This window comes from Odocoileus virginianus, chromosome 3, assembly GCF_023699985.2.
Source record: "Odocoileus virginianus isolate 20LAN1187 ecotype Illinois chromosome 3, Ovbor_1.2, whole genome shotgun sequence".
Taxonomy (NCBI): domain Eukaryota; kingdom Metazoa; phylum Chordata; class Mammalia; order Artiodactyla; family Cervidae; genus Odocoileus; species Odocoileus virginianus.
In genome coordinates, this window is record NC_069676.1 from 89,946,091 (window position 1) to 89,967,701 (window position 21,611).

Consider the following 21,611-nt stretch of genomic DNA (forward strand, 5'->3'; position numbering starts at 1 on the left):
TCAGCATTCTGCCTGCTACCAGTGAGTCTCCATGGATGTCAGCCATGACTCTTGTGCCCTGCTTTTCCTCATTGGTGCTTTTATCTCAACTGTACTTTAAATGAGTAGGAAAAACAAAGAACTATGTCAGATACTTCCACAAGTGCATATTAAATTAATATATACCAGGCATTGTGCTCGAGTTAGGAGATTCAAGATGAATGAAAACAGTGTCCAGAAGGGCAGATGCCTTGTCCAGGTAGCATATTATTTTATTCCGAGCCTCTATCCAGGTGTCTGACATAGAGTAGATATTTTAAAAATGTGTGCCAAAATCAAATAATCAGCCTGTGAGGTAACTATAATTACTCTTACCATTTTTCAGGTAAACTAAAAGGTTGGAAGATTCATTTATTCCATGTCACCTTGCTAGTAAGTGACAATCAGAATTGAAACCACCTCAGCTTGACTCAGCTTGGAGTTGGTATGCTGTGTCTCTAGGAAGGCTAACACTGGCTCTCGTGACGCTTGAGAGGTATGCATTGGGATCCTTAATTTCTAGTTTCTAAAGAGTGTCATCACACTGCACGTAATCCAGCTGTTCCACAAAACATGTCCTAAGTATTTACTGAGTATTCACCTTTGTGAATAGGACACTGTACTAATGTTTGCAGACGTATCAGTTGACATGAGAGATGTTATTGAAACTTAACACCCCATCCAGGGGGACAGCCGCTAATTAAATTAATGTGATTTGCCTTTATGATGAATGCTGTATGGAAGCGTTTATGAGAAGTTCTAACTTAATCTGATCGAGTGGTCAGAAAGTCTATCCCAGTGAAGGGATTTTTAAATTGAGCTCTGAAGGGAAAATAGAAAATACTTAACTAGACAGTAAATTGAGAACCTTTCTGGCAGAATAGTACGTACCCACCATGGACTCGGGACACTGCAGTAAAAGGAGGAAGGCCAGTGTACTACAGGCAGTGGGTGAGATAGGCAGTGAGGTGCATGAAGCTGTAGAGACAGGATAGGGCCAGGTCTTCCGAACTTAAGAACCAGGCTAAGCATTTTGGTCTTCCCCTAACTAGAAAAGAGTGTTGTGATAAGATACACGGTTTAGAAAAATCACAGTGTGAAAGGACACACAAGCATACTCTGCTGAAAAATGGCTGTATAGACCAGGATAATGAATTGGAGGTGGAGAAAATTGGGTAGATTTGAAAGCTATACCTGTGGGATAGACTTTATAGACTCGGTAACATAGATCAAGTAGATGAGCAGGAGGCCGATCCTATTTTGTGGGACCTGAAGCTTATGGAACTGGGAAGCTCCTCCAGAAATTGATTTTCTGTGTAAAGGAAGGTCCCGAGACTTTGCATGCAGAACTCAATGAGGTCGAGATGATTAAGAGAAGGGGCTTATTTTCCTGCAGCTCATTTTATTGAGGGACAACCCTTTCCCTAGAATCTCTTGCAGCATTTCTCTCAAGTGTAGGAGGTCGGATAGAAAAATAGATGATCCATTTCAGTTTTAAGACTTCTCTGACTGTGGCGGGTAGAAAACAATTTAGGCAGGTGCATTATCTGTGAGACAAGAAGGCAATCCACACACATGCTCTGGTAGTAAAATACAATTATTTAAGATACTTTTGAAAGAATAATTTATGCTTGGACAACAGAGATGAACTGAGTGGTACTCAACAAACTGGGATGACAACCACTCTGTCTATTATGGACATGAGTGACTGGGTGGGTACCCTCTTTTCTCTTACTTCTCAGTTGTCGCCCCTCATGAAGATGAGTTCCAGCTCTTCCTGGGATCACTGTGGGTGGACTCTGACTCATCCCCTCATTGGTAACGGCTGGCACCTGTTTTCTGTCAGCTAATGTGTGCTGCAGCGTTTTGTTCTGAGGCAAGCAGGAGGCCTGAGCTGTACATGCTCAGAAATAATCAGGCATGTGGTGGTTGTAAGCCTTACATGTGATAGAACCCAGAATCATGCTGGGAAAGCATGAACTGGAGATGGTTTGCTGGAAGATCACGTCTCCCCAAGTGCACTGAGAGAATCCTAATCCTGGAAGATGGTCCAGGAAACAAGGATTATGTCTGGAGAAATGAATATCCCTCTTGAAGAGTTAGGATGCAAAGCATTGTTTTGAAAGGACTTCTAGAACTCCTATACAGTAAAGGAATACAAAAACTCACTTTTTTTTTTTTTTTTTTAGCCATTGGGTCCAGCTACATCTAGAACTAGCTGTGAACCCTTGGGATTTTTTTTTTTTTCATTTATTTTTATTAGTGGGAGGCTAATTACTTTACAATATTGTAGTGGGTTTTGTCATACATTGACATGAATCAGCCATGGATTTACATGTATTCCCCATCCTGATCCCCCCTCCCACCTCCCTCTCCACCCGATCCCTCTGGGTCTTCCCAGTGGACCAGCCCCGAGCACTTGTTTCATGCATCCAACCTGGGCTGGTGATCTGTTTCACCCTAGATAATATACATGTTTCGATGCTGTTCTCTTGAAACATCCCACCCTCGCCTTCTCCCACAGTGTCCACAAGTCTGTTCTATACATCTGTGTCTCTTTTTCTGTTTTGCATATAGGGTTACCGTTACCATCTTTCTAAATTCCATATATATGTGTTAGTATACTGTAATGGTCTTTATCTTTCTGGCTTACTTCACTCTGTATAATGGGCTCCAGTTTCATCCATCTCATTAGAACTGATTCAAATGAATTCTTTTTAATGGCTGAGTAATATTCCATGGTGTATATATATGTACCACAGCTTCCTTATCCACTCATCTGCTGATGGGCATCTAGGTTGCTTCCATGTCCTGGCTATTATAAACAGTGCTGCGATGAACATTGGGGTGCACGTGTCTCTTTCAGATCTGGTTTCCTCGGTGTGTATGTCCAGAAGTGGGATTGCTGGGTCATATGGCAGTTTTATTTCCAGTTTTTTAAGAAATTTCCACACTGTTTTCCATAGCGGCTGTACTAATTTGCATTCCCACCAACAGTGTAAGAGGGTTCCCTTTTCTCCACACCCTCTCCAGTATTTATTGCTTGTAGACTTTTGGCTAGCAGCCATCCTGATTGGCGTGTAATGGTACCTCATTGTGGTTTTGATTTGCATTTCTCTGATAATGAGTGATGTTGAGCATCTTTTCATGTGTTTTTTAGCCATCTATATGTCTTCCTTGGAGAAATGTCTGTTTAGTTCTTTGGCCCATTTTTTGATTGGGTCATTTATTTTTCTGGAGTTGAGCTGGAGGAGTTGCTTGTATATTTTTGAGATTAATCCTTTGTCTGTTGCTTCGTTTGCTATTATTTTCTCCCAATCTGAGGGCTGTCTTTTCACCTTGCTTATAGTTTCCTTTGTTGTGCAAAAGCTTTTAAGTTTCATTAGGTCCCATTTGTTTATTTTTGCTTTTGTTTCTAATATTCTGGGATGTGGATCATAGAGGATCCTGCTGTGATTTATGTCAGAGAGTGTTTTGCCTATGTTCTCCTCTAGGAGTTTTATAGTTTCTGGTCTTACGTTTAGATCTTTAATCCATTTTGAGTTTATTTTTGTGTATGGTGTTAGAAAGTGTTCTAGTTTCATTCTTTTACAGGTGGTTGACCACAAAAACTCACTTTTTCATTCACTTTTTCACTGCTGCACATGACCAGGGAGTCCCTTTTTAAGACACCTACACACACACACACACACACACACACACACACACACACCACAGATTAGGAATACTTTGGGGATAAAAAAAATACATTAGCATCAAGGCAGGAAGGGCAAGGAATGGGGAGAGAACTCCTAGAGTTCATGTCCAGACTAGCAACACCTTGGTTTTCAATATGTTTTGGTAGCCCCTGGGCTGGACTACACATAAATTCACGTGGAGCTGATTCTTGATCCAAAGGATGCCTGAGCTAGTGGGTTGGTCTCTTGGTCCTTTAAGAAAAGGGCTTTGGTTCATTTCAAAATAGGTCAAAGTGATTATTGATAAGGATAACTGCCTCTGTCACTTTTCAATATATTGAGATTTGAAATTGTGAGTAAAGAAGCAGCATAAAACTACCTAGTTGTTACTGGAAGTATAAGATTGTCTATTAAGGCATCAGTTTGAAAAAAATTGGAGCTACAACTGAAAAGTCAAAGAGGATGACATAGTGAAGAGTTAGGGTCAGATAGACCAGTCTCAAAATTCTGGCTTGGCTCTATGATGTTGGGCCAGTGACCTCACCTCTCTGAATCTCATTTTCAGTATCTGTAAAAACATTTTCCCTGTAGCATAATGCAAGCATTAGAAATAATACATCCATTCTCATGAATTATCTCATTATTGACAAAATATAGAACCCATATGCTTAATATGCAATAAATGTTCACTTAATAAAAAGCTATTTCTATTCATTCTAATAGCAGAAAAGAACTGATAGTATAAGACACACATTATTCATTTGATTCCCATGCTATAAATATTTTCTAAAATGCATGTCCTCTTTTTGCCCTGCTAATTTAAGGCAGTAGCCTAAAATTTCTGCCAGGTTAAAAATCTCATTTCTACTGCTTGTTATCTATGTGACCTTGAACAAACCACAACACCTCTCTCTGCCTCAATTCTCTAATCTAAAAATAGGGACACATATTATTTATCTCCTATTTCTTTTGCAATTCCTGGGTGCCTTCAGCTAAGCAATGCACTGTGCTGCTGATACAATTAAGGACTCATTGTTTTTAACATCAACATTTCTCAATATTTTATAAAATGCTTGCGTTTGAAAATTCCCAACTCATTGCACACACAAAAAGTGATTGGCCATGAGACAAATTCAGCTCATGATTTCCTTTTTTCTTCATCTCCTTTCTTTTCAGTTGTCACCTCTAGCTTTCCTTGGCTTTGGGTAGCTGTTCTTTGACACTCCCTTCTCATTGTGGTCCTGTCTTCATTGGCTACAATCAAATGGTTTCCAGTGCGGCCCTAGGAGAAATTTCCCATTGGAATGACAATTCCCAAGGCACCATCACCTTGATCAGCAATAATTTATGGTATTTTCATCTACTTTATTGATTCTATTTTTTTTTTCCTTTCTTAAATATGGAGATAAGAACTGCAAATTCACATCTATTTGACTCTCATGTCCATTTTCTTTTCACAGCACCACAATAATAATAAGAGAAGTAGTTTCACTAATAATAAAAACTAACATTTATTGAATATTTATTAGGTGTAGGAAACATACTAAATAATTTATCTGCATTATCTTATTTAATCCTGATAGCAAACCTATGAGCGGTAGACTTCATTGTCATAAATGAAGAAGCAGGACTCAGAAAGGTGAAGTAACCTTCTCAAGGGCACACAGCTAGAATATGGTAGAGTCAGAATTCACATTCACTTGCGGCTAATGGAAGAACCTACACCTTTAACCGCTTTGTGTTGCTGTTGCATTTTCAGAATCTTTTTCTTTCCCTTTGTTAATCATGATGCGAGAAGTAACTGTCAAAGACATAAGGCAGGGCCAGGCATAGAGGCTATTGTCCTCATATCAAAATATCATCTAGATTTATAAGTCATCTGCTGCTGGGGCTGCAAGAGACAGAGCTAACGGTAGATGGGAACAGTCATGACAGCCTTGGAGGAACAGATCTGAGATGGTTTCCCCTACCTTCTCCTATGAACAAGAACCCTTTTTGAGCCTGTGGGCCTGTCCCCAGGTAGGTAAATGTTCAATGAAGATACCTACAACATGGGCTTCTATGGAGGTGGAGGGTGTGTGGCTGTGGATGGGAAAGTGCTTTGTGGTGTTCCAGGCAAACTGTTTGGAATACAGTGGAGGCCCGTTTTAGAAACCAGGAAGTGATTTTTGCCTCCTTTGCACATGCCCAGGGAATGGTGGACACATAATGGCCATAGTCACCTCTTTGTCACGAACTGATGATAAGAGTGTATGTGTTAGTCACTCAGTTGTGTTTGACTCTTTGTGATCCCATGGACTGTAGACCACCAGGCTCCTCTGTCCATGGGATTTCCCAGGCAGGAGTACTGGAGTGGATTGCCATTTCCTGCTCCAGGGGATCTTCTGATCCAGGGATCGAACCCAGGTCTCCTGCATTGTGGACAGGTTCTTTACCATCGGAGCCCCTAGGGAAGCCATGAATAGCGCTCTCTTAATGTCTCTGTGTAGCAATATACAAGCAATACAAATTATACAAATGTGCAAACTGCAGGCTAAAACGGAAGTGAGCAAAAGCTTCTTCATTATTTTGTAACAGAACTTTATTTCTGTGAAAAGTTGCTTTTCTAATAAGTGGTATGAACTTGATCTCAGCCAATCATATTTTCTTCCCTTACCCTGGGGTTTCGTCTAGCTTCTGAGAGAGGCTGGTGGACTGACAGTGCTGGATGAGGGAGAGAGGGGAGCATAGATGTCTGCTCTGAGCTACCTTCTACTGAAGCATTGTCAGCTGAAACATCCATTCTAGTCTTTGGGCGGTCTCGTGCTGATCAGTGTGGCTCCATTGTGTTACTCCTTGCAGATATGTGAGAGTCATTTTTTTCTCTCTGCTTTTATTTACCTCCTAATAAACTACCTGAACCCAGTCATTCATTGTCTGAAGCTCTCTTTTAGGAGGAGCTGAACTAAGATCTTTAAAGATGAAAATTTCAGAGCCTGGGCAGGGTCTTTGTTTATGCTTGGGATCAATATTAACAGGTTTATGGCTTAATACTGGCTCTCTTTTAGTACTCTAGGCTCAGGAAGGCACAGTGTAAAAGGGATAGAATTGGTAGTGGGATGAACACATGGAACTTTTTCTTTCATTATTTTTGCGATACAGTAAGGCTGTGTAACCAACTACTTGAAGACTCAGTTGTCAAGGTGACAAGTTCAGTTTATTTAGGCTTCATTCATCTGGACAGCTCTGCTTCAGACTGTGAGTTGCCTGGATTTAGTTCTAGAATGTGAATCTGCCTCGTACACATTTGTTCTGGAAACAGGCTGAAGGGGCTGTAGCTCCCAGAAACATGCTCTTCTCATAGCACTGACGCACTGGAAAGCAAGAGCCAAACCAAAGTGTAGGAGCTGATTTAAGATCCTTGATCGCCTCCTGTCTGCTAATATCTCACTGACCAAAGCAGATCAAGCTTAGCATCCATAGGCCAGACAAGTACACTGTCCACCGGGGCAGAGAAAGTAGCATGGATAATAATCACCATCATGTGTATTAGTGGTATTATTTTACCACTAAATGGTTTTTAATATAATTTACTATGCCTTTTAAAATTCTGTTTGATAAAAGCATTTGGTATTATTTTACCACCAAAATAATAATGGTATTATTTTGCCTTGCAAAATTAAGAGGCAGTTAGGAAAACATTACTCTTCCTTTTTCTGGGTATAAATTTATATTTAGGAATTAATGCCTGTCCTTGGGACATGTGTGTGTATTTGTGTTTATACTTGTAGCCTTTACACTTGGTTTTTCCAGGACTTACTAAGTGGACATTCCAAAGAAATCAAACTATCTTTAATCCTCCTGGTGGGAAGACTTTGAAGATGGCTAGATGTGGAGAACAAAAACCAGTTGAACAGTACTTCTAGAATTCTTGAGAAATCATTTTGGTTTTACTGAGTGTTTATGACTTAGGAAGGGGGAATGGAGTTAGGGGGGAAACCAACCTCTGTGTAGGAAGGCGTCAGATTCTGAAATGGTGGGTGGAAAATCCTGGAATAAGGGTTTGGAGCAGGAGAGAAAATGGGCTGAAAATAGGAGGTCAGGATTAGAAATTGGGGTGCTTCTGATGAGGGGCCCCCTGGGAAGAATTTAATGCTGAGTTGCTGTAATCTGGCCGGTAAACAAAGTCACAATTATTAAACTGTTGCAAATGACTGCTTTCACAGGCTGTCCCTGTAGTTTGTTTTTTTTTCTCAGCATTTCGGTTAATGCTCAGTCATACAACTTAGTACGCTGTCAGAAAAAGGAAAAAAAAAGGCAGTGAAAGACTGGGCTATAAAGCAAGATGAAATACACCTATTAGATTCTTAAATTGCTTTTAAGAAAGCCCATTGAACTTAATGTAAATCTTCACCTTTTAGTTTTTACAATTCATTTAGGAAATATAATAAGAGAAGGAGATCCTGTTTTTGTTGGAAACATAAGCTTCTATTTTCTTTTTGACTTAGTGAGAAACCATTTATTCTTCAGATTTATAAGCATATTTTACATATTCTGGTTAATACATCAAGCGTATAATGTGGGAGTTCCTTTAAAAATGCTAAGACCACACATGTTAAACTCAGCTACACATTATATTAGGTTATGAGACAAATGTCACTTTTAATACCACAACATATACATATTACACTTTTTTTCTGACAGAGGAACATGCCTTTCAAAAATATTTTATTGGATGAAATGTTCTTACTCTCAGGAAAATTTTGGTTTTTAATATAATTTATTATGCCTTTTAAAATTCTGTTTGATAAAAGCATTTGGTAAAGCATTACAAATACCTGTAAAGAAAATATAGTTTAAAATTCTGAGGGAAATATATAAGTGTCCTCTTTTTACATTTTCACAAAAATCCACACAGGCACTAAGAAAGACTGACAAAAATATTTCAAGTCTGAACAATATGTTCCAGGTTGGAAACATTCAAACATGACTTTGTTTAACTATTAAAGCTTCTCTTGATTGAACCTTGGGCTACGGTCCAATGGTTGGTGGGAGTTTTAACCAGAAAAAGATACTGTTAGAAGGGTGAAAAAAAGAAAGCTTCATACAAATTAGCACTAGTTTGGGAATGGGGTCAGGAGAAGTTTTCATCTGTTATTTTTTATTGGCCTCTCTGGGACTTAGCTTTATTTCTTCATTGATTTATTTTTAACTCATTGAAAACTTAGTTATTTTTTTCATAATAACTCTCTGGTACTTTTCAGCTTTATGTAATACTTTTTGATGTGCTGCAATTTTCCAAAATTCTGTTTAACACTGTGAATCATGCAACATGTGATACTTCCATGATAGAGAGAGACTGCAATTCTTTCAGGGGGATATCCTCAATACATCATGCATATTGCTCTAGAAATACCCTCATTCTGCACAATTGGGGGTGAACATCTGTCTTACCAAATTCACTTTAAAGCAAGTGACAGACTTGGGTTCTCCTGATCTAGTTCAATGGAGTTCTCTTCCGGGTCCAGTGGCCTAATGAAGTTCAGACCTCATGGAAGAATCGCAAACAGCAGACTGAGTGGGAGAATGCCAGTATTGTCAGTGACTGGAGCCTTTGTGAGAGCGGGAAACTAGGGGCTTGGCAATTCATGAATAAGAATAAGTGAGCATCTGGGTGAGGTGAGATAAAACATGTAAGTCAAACAAGATTTCAGAGGTATTTTCAAGGGTCTAAAATACCTTTTCTTTTTTTTTTTTTTTGGCCAATAAATTAGATCATGACAAATTCTTGTAATTATTGATTATCATATAGTTCCTACCTGAAAAAAGTTGGGGATTTATTTTTTCCTAATGCCTTTACACTGTGCATGTTTGTTTAGTGCAGGAATAGGTAAAAGCAAATGCCTATTGAATGCAGACCAATCAGGTGGCTGTGATAAGCAGCAAGGGTGAACAGGGTACCATGGGGGCGTGTGTCCAAGTCTGTAACTGCTAGGCAGCTGCTACTCAACTCCGGTCAGCTGTTGCTGTGAGGGAAGATGCATCTGACAGTCAGGTTTTATGTAAAATATCATAGTTTCAATAATCACTCCCATTTTTAAAACATTTAATGTGCCAAACAAAATCTAGCTGAGGGTCAGACGCTGCCTGTGGGCAGCCAGCTTGTGTCCTCTGAGTTGAAGCTTGGAAACAATTTGAGAATTTGGAGACTATCATCCGTAAGACTGGAGAAGCGCCTTCGGTATCAAGGAATGAAAACTCAAAGATCCAGAAAAACTGCTCTAATGAGTGTAATTTAAAACACAGCAAAACCTTCCATTGGCTCTCCCTATGATGAACATTTTTCTGTTATTACATTGCTTTTCCATGTTATGAGTGGTGGTTTCCTGTTATGACTATTTAAAAAAAAATTATGACTAGGAATTGGCCAAGTCCCTAATACAAGTTTGTTCTAAGAAAGTGGTATCAATAGCTCTCTCAGTATTTAGTTTGTGGCTGAGAAAGGAGAAGGTAAGAGGGAAGAGAGGAAGGCCGGTGCTCACAGCCTGAGTCGCAGTCACCTTCAGATCCATGAAGGCGTCTCCATGGTACATCAAGCAAAGAATATTCTGAAACTGCTCACACCAGCCAGTGCAGGATTTGAGGCCTTTTTCTGGATCTAAGTAACCCAGCCTTTCCCCAAAATGACCTAACGGCCTCTTCCTCAATGAGCAGCACTTTGGAGCAGAAAAGCCCGGGATATGAATCTAATTAAGAGCTCCTTCATGAGAGACTTTCCAAGCCCTTCTTTGGCATCAAAATTTGAAGAACCGTATGGCAAAGACAAGGGACAAGCTATTAGAACCTGTCTTCCTTCCTTTCATTCTTTTGCAGGTTGCTTTTTCAAAGTAACCTATTGCCCTGTGTACCTTCTATTTTGAGACATGAAATGGGAGGCCCGAGCAGGCGTTCTCGTGTGGTAGGAGGGCCAGGTGTGAACTGTGGCCCCAGAGAGAACAAAACATTTGACTTGGGCAAGCAGGGAAGACGTGCTTTGTGTAATCAATTCAGGAAGTTGGATTTACTGCTTGAGCTCCTAGCTTTCAAATATCCAGTTTAGGGAGAAAAAGAAAAAGTACCGCAAAGGATATTAGAAGCAGAAGAATCAATGACAAAACACCCACTTCAGACACAGGCAAAATCTAAGGGGGAAGGAAGAAGCGTGACTATCTCCAGCTTCAGACCAGCACACATTTTAATTTTCCTCCCTCAGAAGGTCCACCAGAGCTTGGAGCAGCCGGTCGTCCCTGTGCTTGTAAGGTTTCATGTTGTAGAAGCCATCGACATAGTCGTTATACAGACTGTCCTCAGAGTCTTTAAGCTGGGAGGGCTTGTTCAGCCTTTCCAGGGCTTTGTAGAAATTTTCGTAGGGGATGTTGAGCTTTGCACTTGGGGACTTCTTTGGTGATTGCTTTGAGGGTGAGTTTTTGCTGAAAGCGCTTTGTAGGAGTCTCAGCATGGCCTCAGAAGGGGCGCCCTCTGCCGATTCATCCCTTCTGCCCCCAACTGCACCGCCGCTGGGGCTTTGGGATGCCTGAGCATACTCATTCAGGCCCTCTTGTGTAGGCTGCTCCTGAAACACAGAAAGCCACCGGCCAAGGGGAGAAAGCTCGTTATTTAGGAGCCAGCAAGGCAGCTACAGCACACATCCACTGCCTGTCCCTCGTGAGGCCGTCTGGGGAGCAGAGAGAGTGCAAAGCTTGCACTCACACTAACTGGGGTTTCGGTCTGCATTTTCCCATTCACTAATGCATCTTTGAAGTGAAGTGAAGTGGAAGTCGCTCAGTCGTGTCCGACTCTTTGCGACCCCATGGACTATCCAGTCTATGGAATTCTCCAGCCCAGAATACTGGAGTGGGTAGCCTTTCCCTTCTCCAGGAGATTTGGCACCTTTTTAATCTCCCTGAACTTCCCCCATCATATGGCAGTAAGAGTTCCTGTTTCTTGTAGGTTTTGAAGCCTGAATGGGATGATGTAGGTGAGTGTGCATACCTGTTGGTTTCCTTTGCTTGTCAGCCTGCTATAGTAGAATGCATGTTAGGGAGTTTAGTAACATTGAATTCATTCATTTTAATGTCTTAAGTTCTGGATGGAAAAGTTAATTGTAAAAGATAGTACGGTCTTATCCCATGGAAAATCAACAGTTTACCACTCCCTTTCCTCCCATCCGTGTTTTGGGAAGGAGCTGCTGCTAAGACAGGCAGGAACTCCTCCAGAGGCACCAGCAGTGCTGTTGTGTGGCAGCCCTCTGGAGGCCTCTTGCTCTGTTCAGCCACTGAGTTGTCAGAAAGGGTCTGGGAAGAGACTCGGGCAGTGGTCCAGGAGAGGGGGGATGCTGGAGAGATCAGAGAAGCATCTCACTATTTTAACACTCAAAAGAAAAGTGAAAGTGAAGTCGCTCAGTTGTGTCCAACACTGTAATCTATCAAGTTCTTCCGTCCATGGGATTTTCCAGGCAAGAATACTGGAGTGGGTTGCCATTTCCTTCTCCAGGAGGTCTTCCTGACCCAGGGATTGAACCCCCATCTCCTGCATTGTAGGCAGACTCTTTACCATCTGAGCCACCAGGGAAGTCCTTAACAATCTAAGGGTTCTGTTAATACCCCTTAGGCAATCTTGGAGGAAGAAGTCCCCCACGGTGCCCCCTGCCTCCAGGACTGTGATGAGGAGGCCTCCGGGATAGGGCCCCAGCGGAAGCTGTTTTGCAGAATGTAAACGGGGCCAAAATATGAGCTGAGGCCTTCTCACAGCTAGTTTATACATTTCTTGAATAAAGAATGTCTTTGTATCTTCCAAAACACCCGTCACAGAGCCAGTCCTGTTCAGGGAAGGCTGTCCTGGAAATTCTGATAACCTACCTGCTATGATCTGAGGCACAGTGCTAGAGGCTTGGGGGATACACAGATAAAGAAAATGTGTCTTCTGCCCCCCATCTGATAAAGGAGAAGCCAGCAGCTTCTGGTTGAGACCCGGGAATGTAACTGACTGACTTCAGCTTTCCTCAGCAATTTTCTGAGAAAGACTGTGATTCTGTAGCTCCCCTTGGAATTGCCAAGAAGCATCAGTTGAAGGAATTAGTAAAGAGAAGTGTGCATGATTTGGTCACTTGACCCTTGGTCTTCTTTCTGTGAAATGGACATACTGAGATCTATCCTTTTTAGGTTACCAGGGTTTTAAGTTAAATAAGACAGTGTGGAAAATCCTTCAAAACTAGGTGCAATACAAATATTAGGTATATGTGAGCATACAAAAAGATAGCTTTCTTTAAAATTTGATACTGGTATAAATGGAGAAAATTCATGTTCGAGAATTGAATAATACTGAATTCATTCATTTTAGTTTCTAAATTTTGGATAAAAGAATAAGTGAAATAATTTCCTATCGAAAATAAAGTTCACTTCTACTCCCTTTCATCCCAACCCATGTTTTAACTCACTTACTGCCTAAAAGTTAGGGGTAGGTTCACCCACTCTTGATTGTGTGTGCGTGCTAAGTCGCTTCAGTCATGTCCAAGTCTTTGTGACCCTATGGACCGTAGCCCACCAGGCTTCTCTGTCCATGTGATTCTCCAGGCAAGAATCCTGGAGTGGGTTGCCATGCCCTCCTCCAGGGGATCTTCCCGATCGAGGGATTGAACCCACATCTCTTATGTCTCCCGCATTGGCAGGCAGGTTCTTTACCACTAGCGCCACCTGGGAAGCCCAGTTCCAAAAAGGACATGCCAGGAAGAGCAGAGCCACACAGACCTCCCTGGAATCCACCATCTTCTCCACCCCTCTTCGGTCGTTCTGAACGGTGTTGTAGGACGTGTACACCCGGGGCTGTTTCATATGCTCTGGCTGGGAAGCGGTCCCGTGCAGGATCAGCTTCCAGTTCACGATTCTTCCTTCATTTTGCATTCTTCCAGACTAACGAATAAGCATACATAATGTTAGTGTGTGTTCTGAGCGGTATAAAACAAACGGCTTCAAAACAGCTGAGAGATTTTACAATGAAAACCTAATTTTCAAATTCTGTGCATTCCGTGGGTAGGGCTCTGTGTGCAAAGACGTAAGTCACTAGACTCTCTCTTGCTCTGAAAACGCATAGCTGACAGGTTCAGAGGTTTACAAACTGGTTGTTTTTAATTTAAAAAGGAGAGCTCCCTGCATGAACCTTCTTTTCTATATTGGCTGTGTTCTTGGAAAGTTGACAGTCCCTTATATAATGGGAATTATATTTACCAATTATCAACTTGTAGAAACATTCCATTGGAATGAAAGTCTGGAGTATTTTAAATAGCCTTCAACCCTGAGCAGTCCTTAAGAACTGTATATTTGTGGGAATGAGAATTTTTACAGGCTTGACAATTATGTTAAAAATAATGTGCTAAAATCTAAAATATCTAAAAAAAAAACAAGCAAACTCTAAAATTGTAGTCAGATTTTGCAAACTTGATATAAAACAGTCCCATCTTGGTAAACAGATTTTCTTAGTTTCCTTCTGGTGACATTGAGTTAAAGAATGGAGGCCAAGTTCAGGAATAGAACTATCAACTAAAAACGTTTTCTTGTTCCCCTTATGAGAGCAGAAATGTTTACCACTTCCATGGCTAAATCACAATTTCAACAGTCTTTAGGTGAAAGCTATTCTCAGAGAAAAAAGTAACAATGGCTGTAGAATTTGTATTAATTTAATTGACATCTTCAGAGATTTAAAATCATTTAGTTTTGAAAAGTTACTTAGACATTCAATCTGGTGCTACTGATACTTATAACACTGCTAGCTCTGGAGAACTTGAACCCAAAACACCATTCATTTATATGCTCGCCTATAGGAAATGCTGGAGAAATGATATAAAAATAAATGACTCAACTTGAATTTGAATTTTGCTCTGACACTATTTTTAGGGACTGTGTTACAATTATAGAAGAATATCAGAGTGTTAGCAAACAAAGAAAACAGAAATGCTTGTTTCAAAACTGAAATTTAAAAAAAAGTCATATTAAATAAAATATCTTGTCTAACAAGTAAACTACTTCTAAATAGCAACTATGGTAAATATAGTTAAAGAGTTCCTTCATATGACCCCAGAAAATGTTAGTCGCTCAGTCATGTCCAACTCTTTGCAGCCTCATGACCTGTAGCCTGCCAGGCTGCTCTGTCCATGGGATTTTCCAGGCAAGAACACTGGAGTGGGTTGCCACTTCCTACTCCAGGGGATGCTCCTGACCCAGGGATTGAACCCCCATGTCTTGCATCTCCTGCATTGCTAGGCAGATTCTTTACCACTAGCACCACCTGGGAAGCCTTGCCCCCTGCAGACTGTCAGTAAAGCTGGTGAAGCATCCACAGCCATGCTTGTGAATACGGCTGATTCTGGTGTAGCTCTTGTGGCTGGCTGTGTTCTGACATGGAAACTGTTGTCTCACAGACTGTCACGATGTCTATCAAAATATTTTTTCTTCCTTATTAGATGGCTGGTGCCTAATTTTTTTTTTTAAATATTATCTTTATAGCCAAGTGGACAGAGCTTAAAATATATATAACTTCTCCTTGGCCTCTCTAAAGAGTGATCAAAGTTCCTTTGGGTCCTTACTGATGCACTAACTTTAAAAGTGCTTTGGAGTGTTTAAAAGTGAGCTTGTGGTTCAGTATCCTTTCATTCACACTTACCATGTCTGTAATTTGCAAAGTCCAAGTGCCTATGGGATTCTCTCCCCATGTGTGAACAGACATGAAGTCCCAGTTCTTAAAGCCATTGGGAGATGTGTCCCGCTCTCTTTCAGCCAACAGTACAGTGCTGGTTCCTGTTTTCATGCAAGAAACACAAGTTAATGAGTGTACTGACAGAGTTAATAGTAGGACACACTCTAGTATTTGATAACCAAAAATGAAAGTGGGAGAGATAAGCCTTCTTAATTTTCCCTTTGAATATAATACCAGGATGGCAACGTTCCCAAGGGAAAAAAAGTTTATTCACAGTACTTAGTGCATTGCCTGGCATATAATAAGTTCTTAATAAATATCCTAGAAAAATAAATAATGGATGGGTATATTGAATAAGGTTTATTTGAATAAGGAGAACTCAGAAAACTATGTTTATAAACTACATTAAAGAAGAGAGTCAGAGACCTAACATACATATTAATGGAACTATCATTTTGAAGTTTAAGAGAAAAATTTTAAAATTTAATAGGTTCCTGGGTCTATAATGTAGCATAGACATAATAAAACCATGTATAGTTTACTAATCTCTTTTGATATAAAAATTCCTAGTAAGAGTTACTGTAAATTTTCACATCCAAGTTCTCTATAGATAAGTAAATAATATTTTCAAGTGAAAATGTCTATGAAAAAGCATTCTACCAATATTTGGGGCCAGTTCCCAGATATTAAGAAAGCATATTTCCAAAATTAACAGAGCCAGCTCCAAACCTCTAGTAAGTTCATATTCTAGAAGGATGTTATAGAGATAGTTCATCTTTTTCATACATCACTTAAGTAATTGAATTTAGTCAGTTGAATCCTGCTGAAGTATAAAAAAGGATTGGGATAGCTTCTCCTGGTTGGATTGTAGCTTATATTTCACAAACTCTTTACCACCCATGATCTTGTTTGATTTAGCAATCTTTCAGGAAAAGACAAATGTCAATATATCATATCATATGCCCTTAATTATGTAATTGTGGAAGATTCTTTAGTCTTCTCAACTCTTGTAGATCAGAATTCTCAGTTTTTTAATTAATTTCTTGGATGTGTCCAATGTATCTGTCAGTTTAGTTAATAGACTAACTTTCACTAATGAGAGAAATGAATGATACAGATCAGTGACTTGGGAAAATGCACACAGTTTGAAAATGCATAACTCAGAGGGTTTATAGATTGGTATTATTTGAGTAAACGTCATTCTTTTCTTATGTAAGGATCAGTTGAAATGAACAGGGTAGAGTTCTGATGCCAAAAAAAAGCATATTTTTTAAGACCTGAAAGTATCTATTGAAAGACTTAGGCCTATATATAAGCAGAAATCAATCATTGATTTAAAGTCATTTAATTTATGCTTAAAAATTTAAACACATAGTTTAGAATAAATTGAATTTTTTTTTTTAAACTTACCAGCGGCTGAAGTGAGGGTGACATGAAGGTCTCCTCTGCGGGAATATTCAATTGTTGCTTCAAATTGCACATGTTCCAGTGACTTGATAGCATTTTCTTGACCTTCACAAGCTCTTGTTGGAATTTCTATGATGACTTCTCCATTAGCTTTCAGGGCTCTAAATACATTAAAGAATCATCAGTGAACAAAGTTGTATCTCTTCCTTACATTTTATGGAAATGTGTACATAGCACTCTAAAGTGGATACTCAGCTAGGCTTGTTATCTCTGTTATGAGTAGGACCCCATGAAGACAGATAAATCGCTGGAGGAGGAAATGACAACCCATTCCAGTAATATTGCCTGGAAAATTCCAAGGACAGAGGAGCCTGGCAAACTACAGTCTATAGGGTCTCAAAGAGTCAGGACTGAGCATGCAAGCAGGCACACATACAGATAAATAGAACAGAGTAGAAATCCCAGAAATAAACCCACCAATTAGACCTGAAACTGTAAAACTTCTAGAAGAAAACAGGGGAAAAGTTTCATGACATTGGTCTTGGCAGTGATTTAATGGATCTGACAATAAAAGCACAGGCAGCAAAAGATAAATAAAAATAAACAAGCAGGACCACATCAAACTAAAAACCTCTGCACAGTAAAGGAAACAAACTGAAAAGGCAACTAAAGAACAGTAGACAATATGTGATAAATGATTGTTCTCTAAAATACATAAGAACTCCTACAACTTAATAGCAAAAATCCTGACAATCTGATTCAAAACAATGAGCTGAGGACCTGAATAGACATTTCTCCAAGGAAGACATACAAATGGTCAATAGATATGTTGGGGGTGGGGGACAAAGTTCACCATAGTTAATCATCAGGGAAATTCAAATCAAGACCCAAATCAAGATACCCATCAAGATCAGGACGACTATTACTTAAAAAAAATAAGTAAATAAGAAAAGACAAGTGTTGGTGAGGTTGTGGAGAAATTGGAGCTCTTGCACAGTTGGTGGGAATGCAAAATGGTGCAGCCAGTATGTAAAACAGTATAAAACTTCCTTAAAAAATAAAACTACCATATGATCCAGCCAATCTCACTTCTGGATATTTATTCAAAAGAATTGAAATCAGGGTCTCAAAGAGTTACTAGCATTCCCATGTTCATTGCAGTATTATTCTTAATAGCCAAGATGTGGGGACAACCTAGATATTGCTCAATAGATGAATGGATAAAGAAAATATGGTATTTATATACAATGGAACATTAGCTTTAAAAAAAGAAGGAAATTCTGCTATATGTGACAGTATGGATACAACGTGAGGACGTTATGCTGAGCGAATGAACCAGTCACAGGTAGATAAATATTGCATAATTCTATTCATATGAGATGTCTAAAATAGTTGAATTCATAGAATCAGAGAGTGGAATGTTTGGTTACCTTGGGTTTGTTGGGGTGAGAGATGGAGAGTTACTAATCAGTGGGCATCAAGTTTCAGTTAAGCAAGATGAGTAAATTCTAAAGATCAGCTGTGCATTATACCGATAGTTAACATTTATGTATTGTACACTTAACAATTTAAGGGGGTAGGTCTCATGTTCAAGAAAAGTAAATGGTAAGGAACACAAACACAGATACTTGAATGCAATAAACTATTTGTTATGGCATCAAATTCAAGCAGGTTTGTCTTATATTAATCCAAAAATGGTCCATTACTGAAACATACCTTTTTCAGAAATGATTTTACCTCGCTAGTGCATGCCCTCCAAGCCTCCCACCCTTGGGTATTTTGTGTGAGTGTACCTTCAGTATAACTGTGGTTGTCTTGATACCAGATTCTTCTTCTGCACCTAGATGTAGTGGGACAAGTATGTTCTAAATGAAAGCCTTGGGGCATAAAGCAAGGTTCTTTCAGAAGTAGGTTTTGGGTAACACTGGTTGGCAATTACTGCATCTCATCAATTCTAAGATGCACTTAAAAAAACCCCACATTTTAACATCTTTGAATTGGGGATGAATTTTAATAAATTGATGATTTGTAATAGTTTAATTGGCAATGATTTTTCTTAGTGGTCTATAGGACAGTGCAGCACATTTTCAGTTCAGTCACTCAGTCATGTCTGACTCTTTGCGACCCCATGGACTGCAGCATGCCAGGCTTCCCTGTCCATCACCAACTCCTGGAGCTTGCTCAAACGCATATCTACTGAGTCGGCACACATTAGCTTACTGCTATATTGTTGGAGGTGGGCTATGAAAGGAAAATACAAATGTGTTAACATGATTTACAAATCTTCAGTCTCTGTGACCTCTCATGGAGCCACAGGGAACTCTGGCAAATGCCATCCCCATCTACTTCAGAAGGGTAGGTGAGAAAAATTAGGCAGAGTGACAAGCATCATTCTCAAACAGTGCCATGGCACAAAACTGTTTAAAATTCCTGGAGACACTTACCTGGGCTCAAAGTCATTGTCCTTGACAACACATTCCTTCTTCTCGGGCACACTGCTCCAGGTCCTGGGATCAGCCAGATCCACCAGAGCTTTGGCATTTAGCAGCCCGAATCCAAATCTACTGTTCACCATCAAGCCTGCTCCATTCTTTTTCCATCCAGGGTTATTGGCCAATGGGTCATACTCAGAGGTCCAGACAACCAAGTGCTGCATATCTCGCCAGGTGAGATTTGGACTGGAGGCGGAGTGACCGAGAGAATGTTCAGGGACAAAAAGAAGTTTCCTTGCAAATGCAAGTGTTAAAAACAAGCATCTCCACTCGGAGATGGTAAGGTGTCTTTTGCAACTGTATCTCTATAATTTTAGTGTGTATCACTACTGGTATATCTTTCATTCAGAATTAAAAATACAGTCTTATAAATTATTAAATTTTGGTTTTCAGTACTGTAGATATGTAGGACCAAGTTCTAATGACTTACACTTGACTGGAGCAAAAATTAAAAATGATGACACTTCCTTTGTGTCCTCCAGTCTTATGCTGTCCATTAACAACCTTAGAATTTTCAACATGATGAACCCACAGTCAAGGTCTTGACTTCCTTCTTAGGAAGACTCAGATTTAGACATAGACTGATTACCCACTCCTAAATATTTTTTTGTCTATCTTTTTTTTTAACATGGCAAAAGTGTCAAGAAGCTCTTAGCGACTTGAGATCATTCTTGCAATGCACCATGCTGAACACAGCAGGAGTATGCAAGGAACTAGTTCATGTCTTTAAGAAGCTTCAGTCAGTTCAGTCGCTCAGTCATGTCTGACTTTTGTGAGCCCGTGGACTGCAGCATGCCAGGCTTCTAATCCAGCAAAAGAACTAAGTCTTTTTAATAACTATATCTACTGAATCCTGTATTCATAGCATAATGTATTGTTGGACTTTGAAGGAGAAATAATTCTTTGGGGATGGAAGGGCTCTAGGAAGGATCTTCTGGGAGGAAATATTTTGAGACAAATTTTAAAGGATGGGTAGAACGTTAAGAGTTGGAGAAGGCAATGGCACCCCACTCCAGTACTCTTGCCTGGAAAATCCCATGGACGGAGGAGCCTGGTAGGCTGCAGTCCATGGGGTTGCTAAGAGTTGGACACGACTGAGAGACTTCACTTTAGTTTTTCACTTTCATGCTTTGGGGAAGGAAATGGCAACCCACTCCAGTGTTCTTGCCTGGAGAATCCCAGGGACTGGGGAGCCTGGTGGGCTGCCGTCTATGGGGTCGCACAGAGTCGGACATGACTGAAGTGACTTAGCAGCAACAGAATGTTAAGAAGTGGAGAGAGAGAGATGAGGCAATGGAACAAAACCTCTGAGCAGGGGAAGTATAGGATATGCCCAGAGTACTTTACTGGAGCAGGGAATAGGCCAGGAGGATCACTGAGCCATGTGGTGAGGACCTTGAATGCCAGGAAAAGGAGCTTATACTTTATCCTTTGGGCAAGGGGGCGCCATTGAGGATTTTTGTGCAATGAAATGGTATAATCAGAAGTCTTGGGAAAATTAATAGCAACATAAGGGTAAATCAGAGGTACATGGGAGTGTTGGGTCTGTTAATAATGAAGACGAAGCCTTCTCTGATCACTTTATTTAAGATTTCAACTCCCCCCAAATACCCCTGGGCTCTCTTATCTTGCTGTAATTTTGTTTTTCTTTTATAGTGCTTATCATCTTCTAACATACTGAGCAACTCATTTGTTTTGTGTGTTATTAGCGTCTGTCTCCCCTCCTAGAATCAGCAATGAAAAGGGCTGAGATTTTTATCCTTCTTGTTCTCTGACAGGCACCAACCAGTCAGAAGAATGCCAGGCACAGGGTATGTGCTGGGTAAATATTAGCTGGTTGGATGGTTGAACGTGTCTAAGTGTTAACTAGCCTTAAATACAATTTTAAAACTTATTGCCACTAGTCATTAGAAATCTTTCATGATCTCAGGCCTTCCCTTAGCTTTGAGACCTGCGTTGTTTCTATCAGCCCAGTCAAGCCTTGTTTAGATAAATAAATGCCTAAGCGTTGAGTCCTCCAGGGTTCTGTCTTACCACTAGGTTGTGAAACAGCCAACAGGGGAACCTGGCTCAATTTGCTGTTTTCTCCCCAGCTGGTCATGGACTGGTTTAACAATCTCCCGGGGACAACAGGGGGCAGTGCACATTCCAGGGAGGAGTCTGCTCCTGGTTAAAAGCCCAGTCCTCACAACAAGCTTTACAAAGTCTGCATCTGGTGGCCTCGGGGGCACGCTGCCCTCTGCATTCCAGCCTGGGTGCCAAGACCACGCATCACCCTCTCTGAAGGGAGCTGTACTCAAGGCCTCTGGTC

The 21,611-nt window shown here is 40.3% G+C and overlaps 1 protein-coding gene across 1 annotated transcript in view; it reads right to left on the bottom strand.

The window, feature by feature from the left end:
• Nucleotides 1-9,393: 9,393 nt before the first annotated feature.
• The window catches only part of PCSK1 (proprotein convertase subtilisin/kexin type 1), a 41,867-nt gene continuing 29,649 nt past the window's right edge, over nt 9,394-21,611 (bottom strand). The window contains exons 10-14 of the mRNA XM_070465848.1: nt 19,253-19,486; nt 16,812-16,969; nt 15,369-15,502; nt 13,460-13,621; nt 9,394-11,286 (exon numbers count right to left, since the gene is read on the bottom strand). Of these exons, the coding sequence (XP_070321949.1) occupies nt 10,909-11,286; nt 13,460-13,621; nt 15,369-15,502; nt 16,812-16,969; nt 19,253-19,486 (1,066 nt within the window). The 3' untranslated portion in view covers nt 9,394-10,908. The remainder of the gene's footprint in view (nt 11,287-13,459; nt 13,622-15,368; nt 15,503-16,811; nt 16,970-19,252; nt 19,487-21,611) is intronic.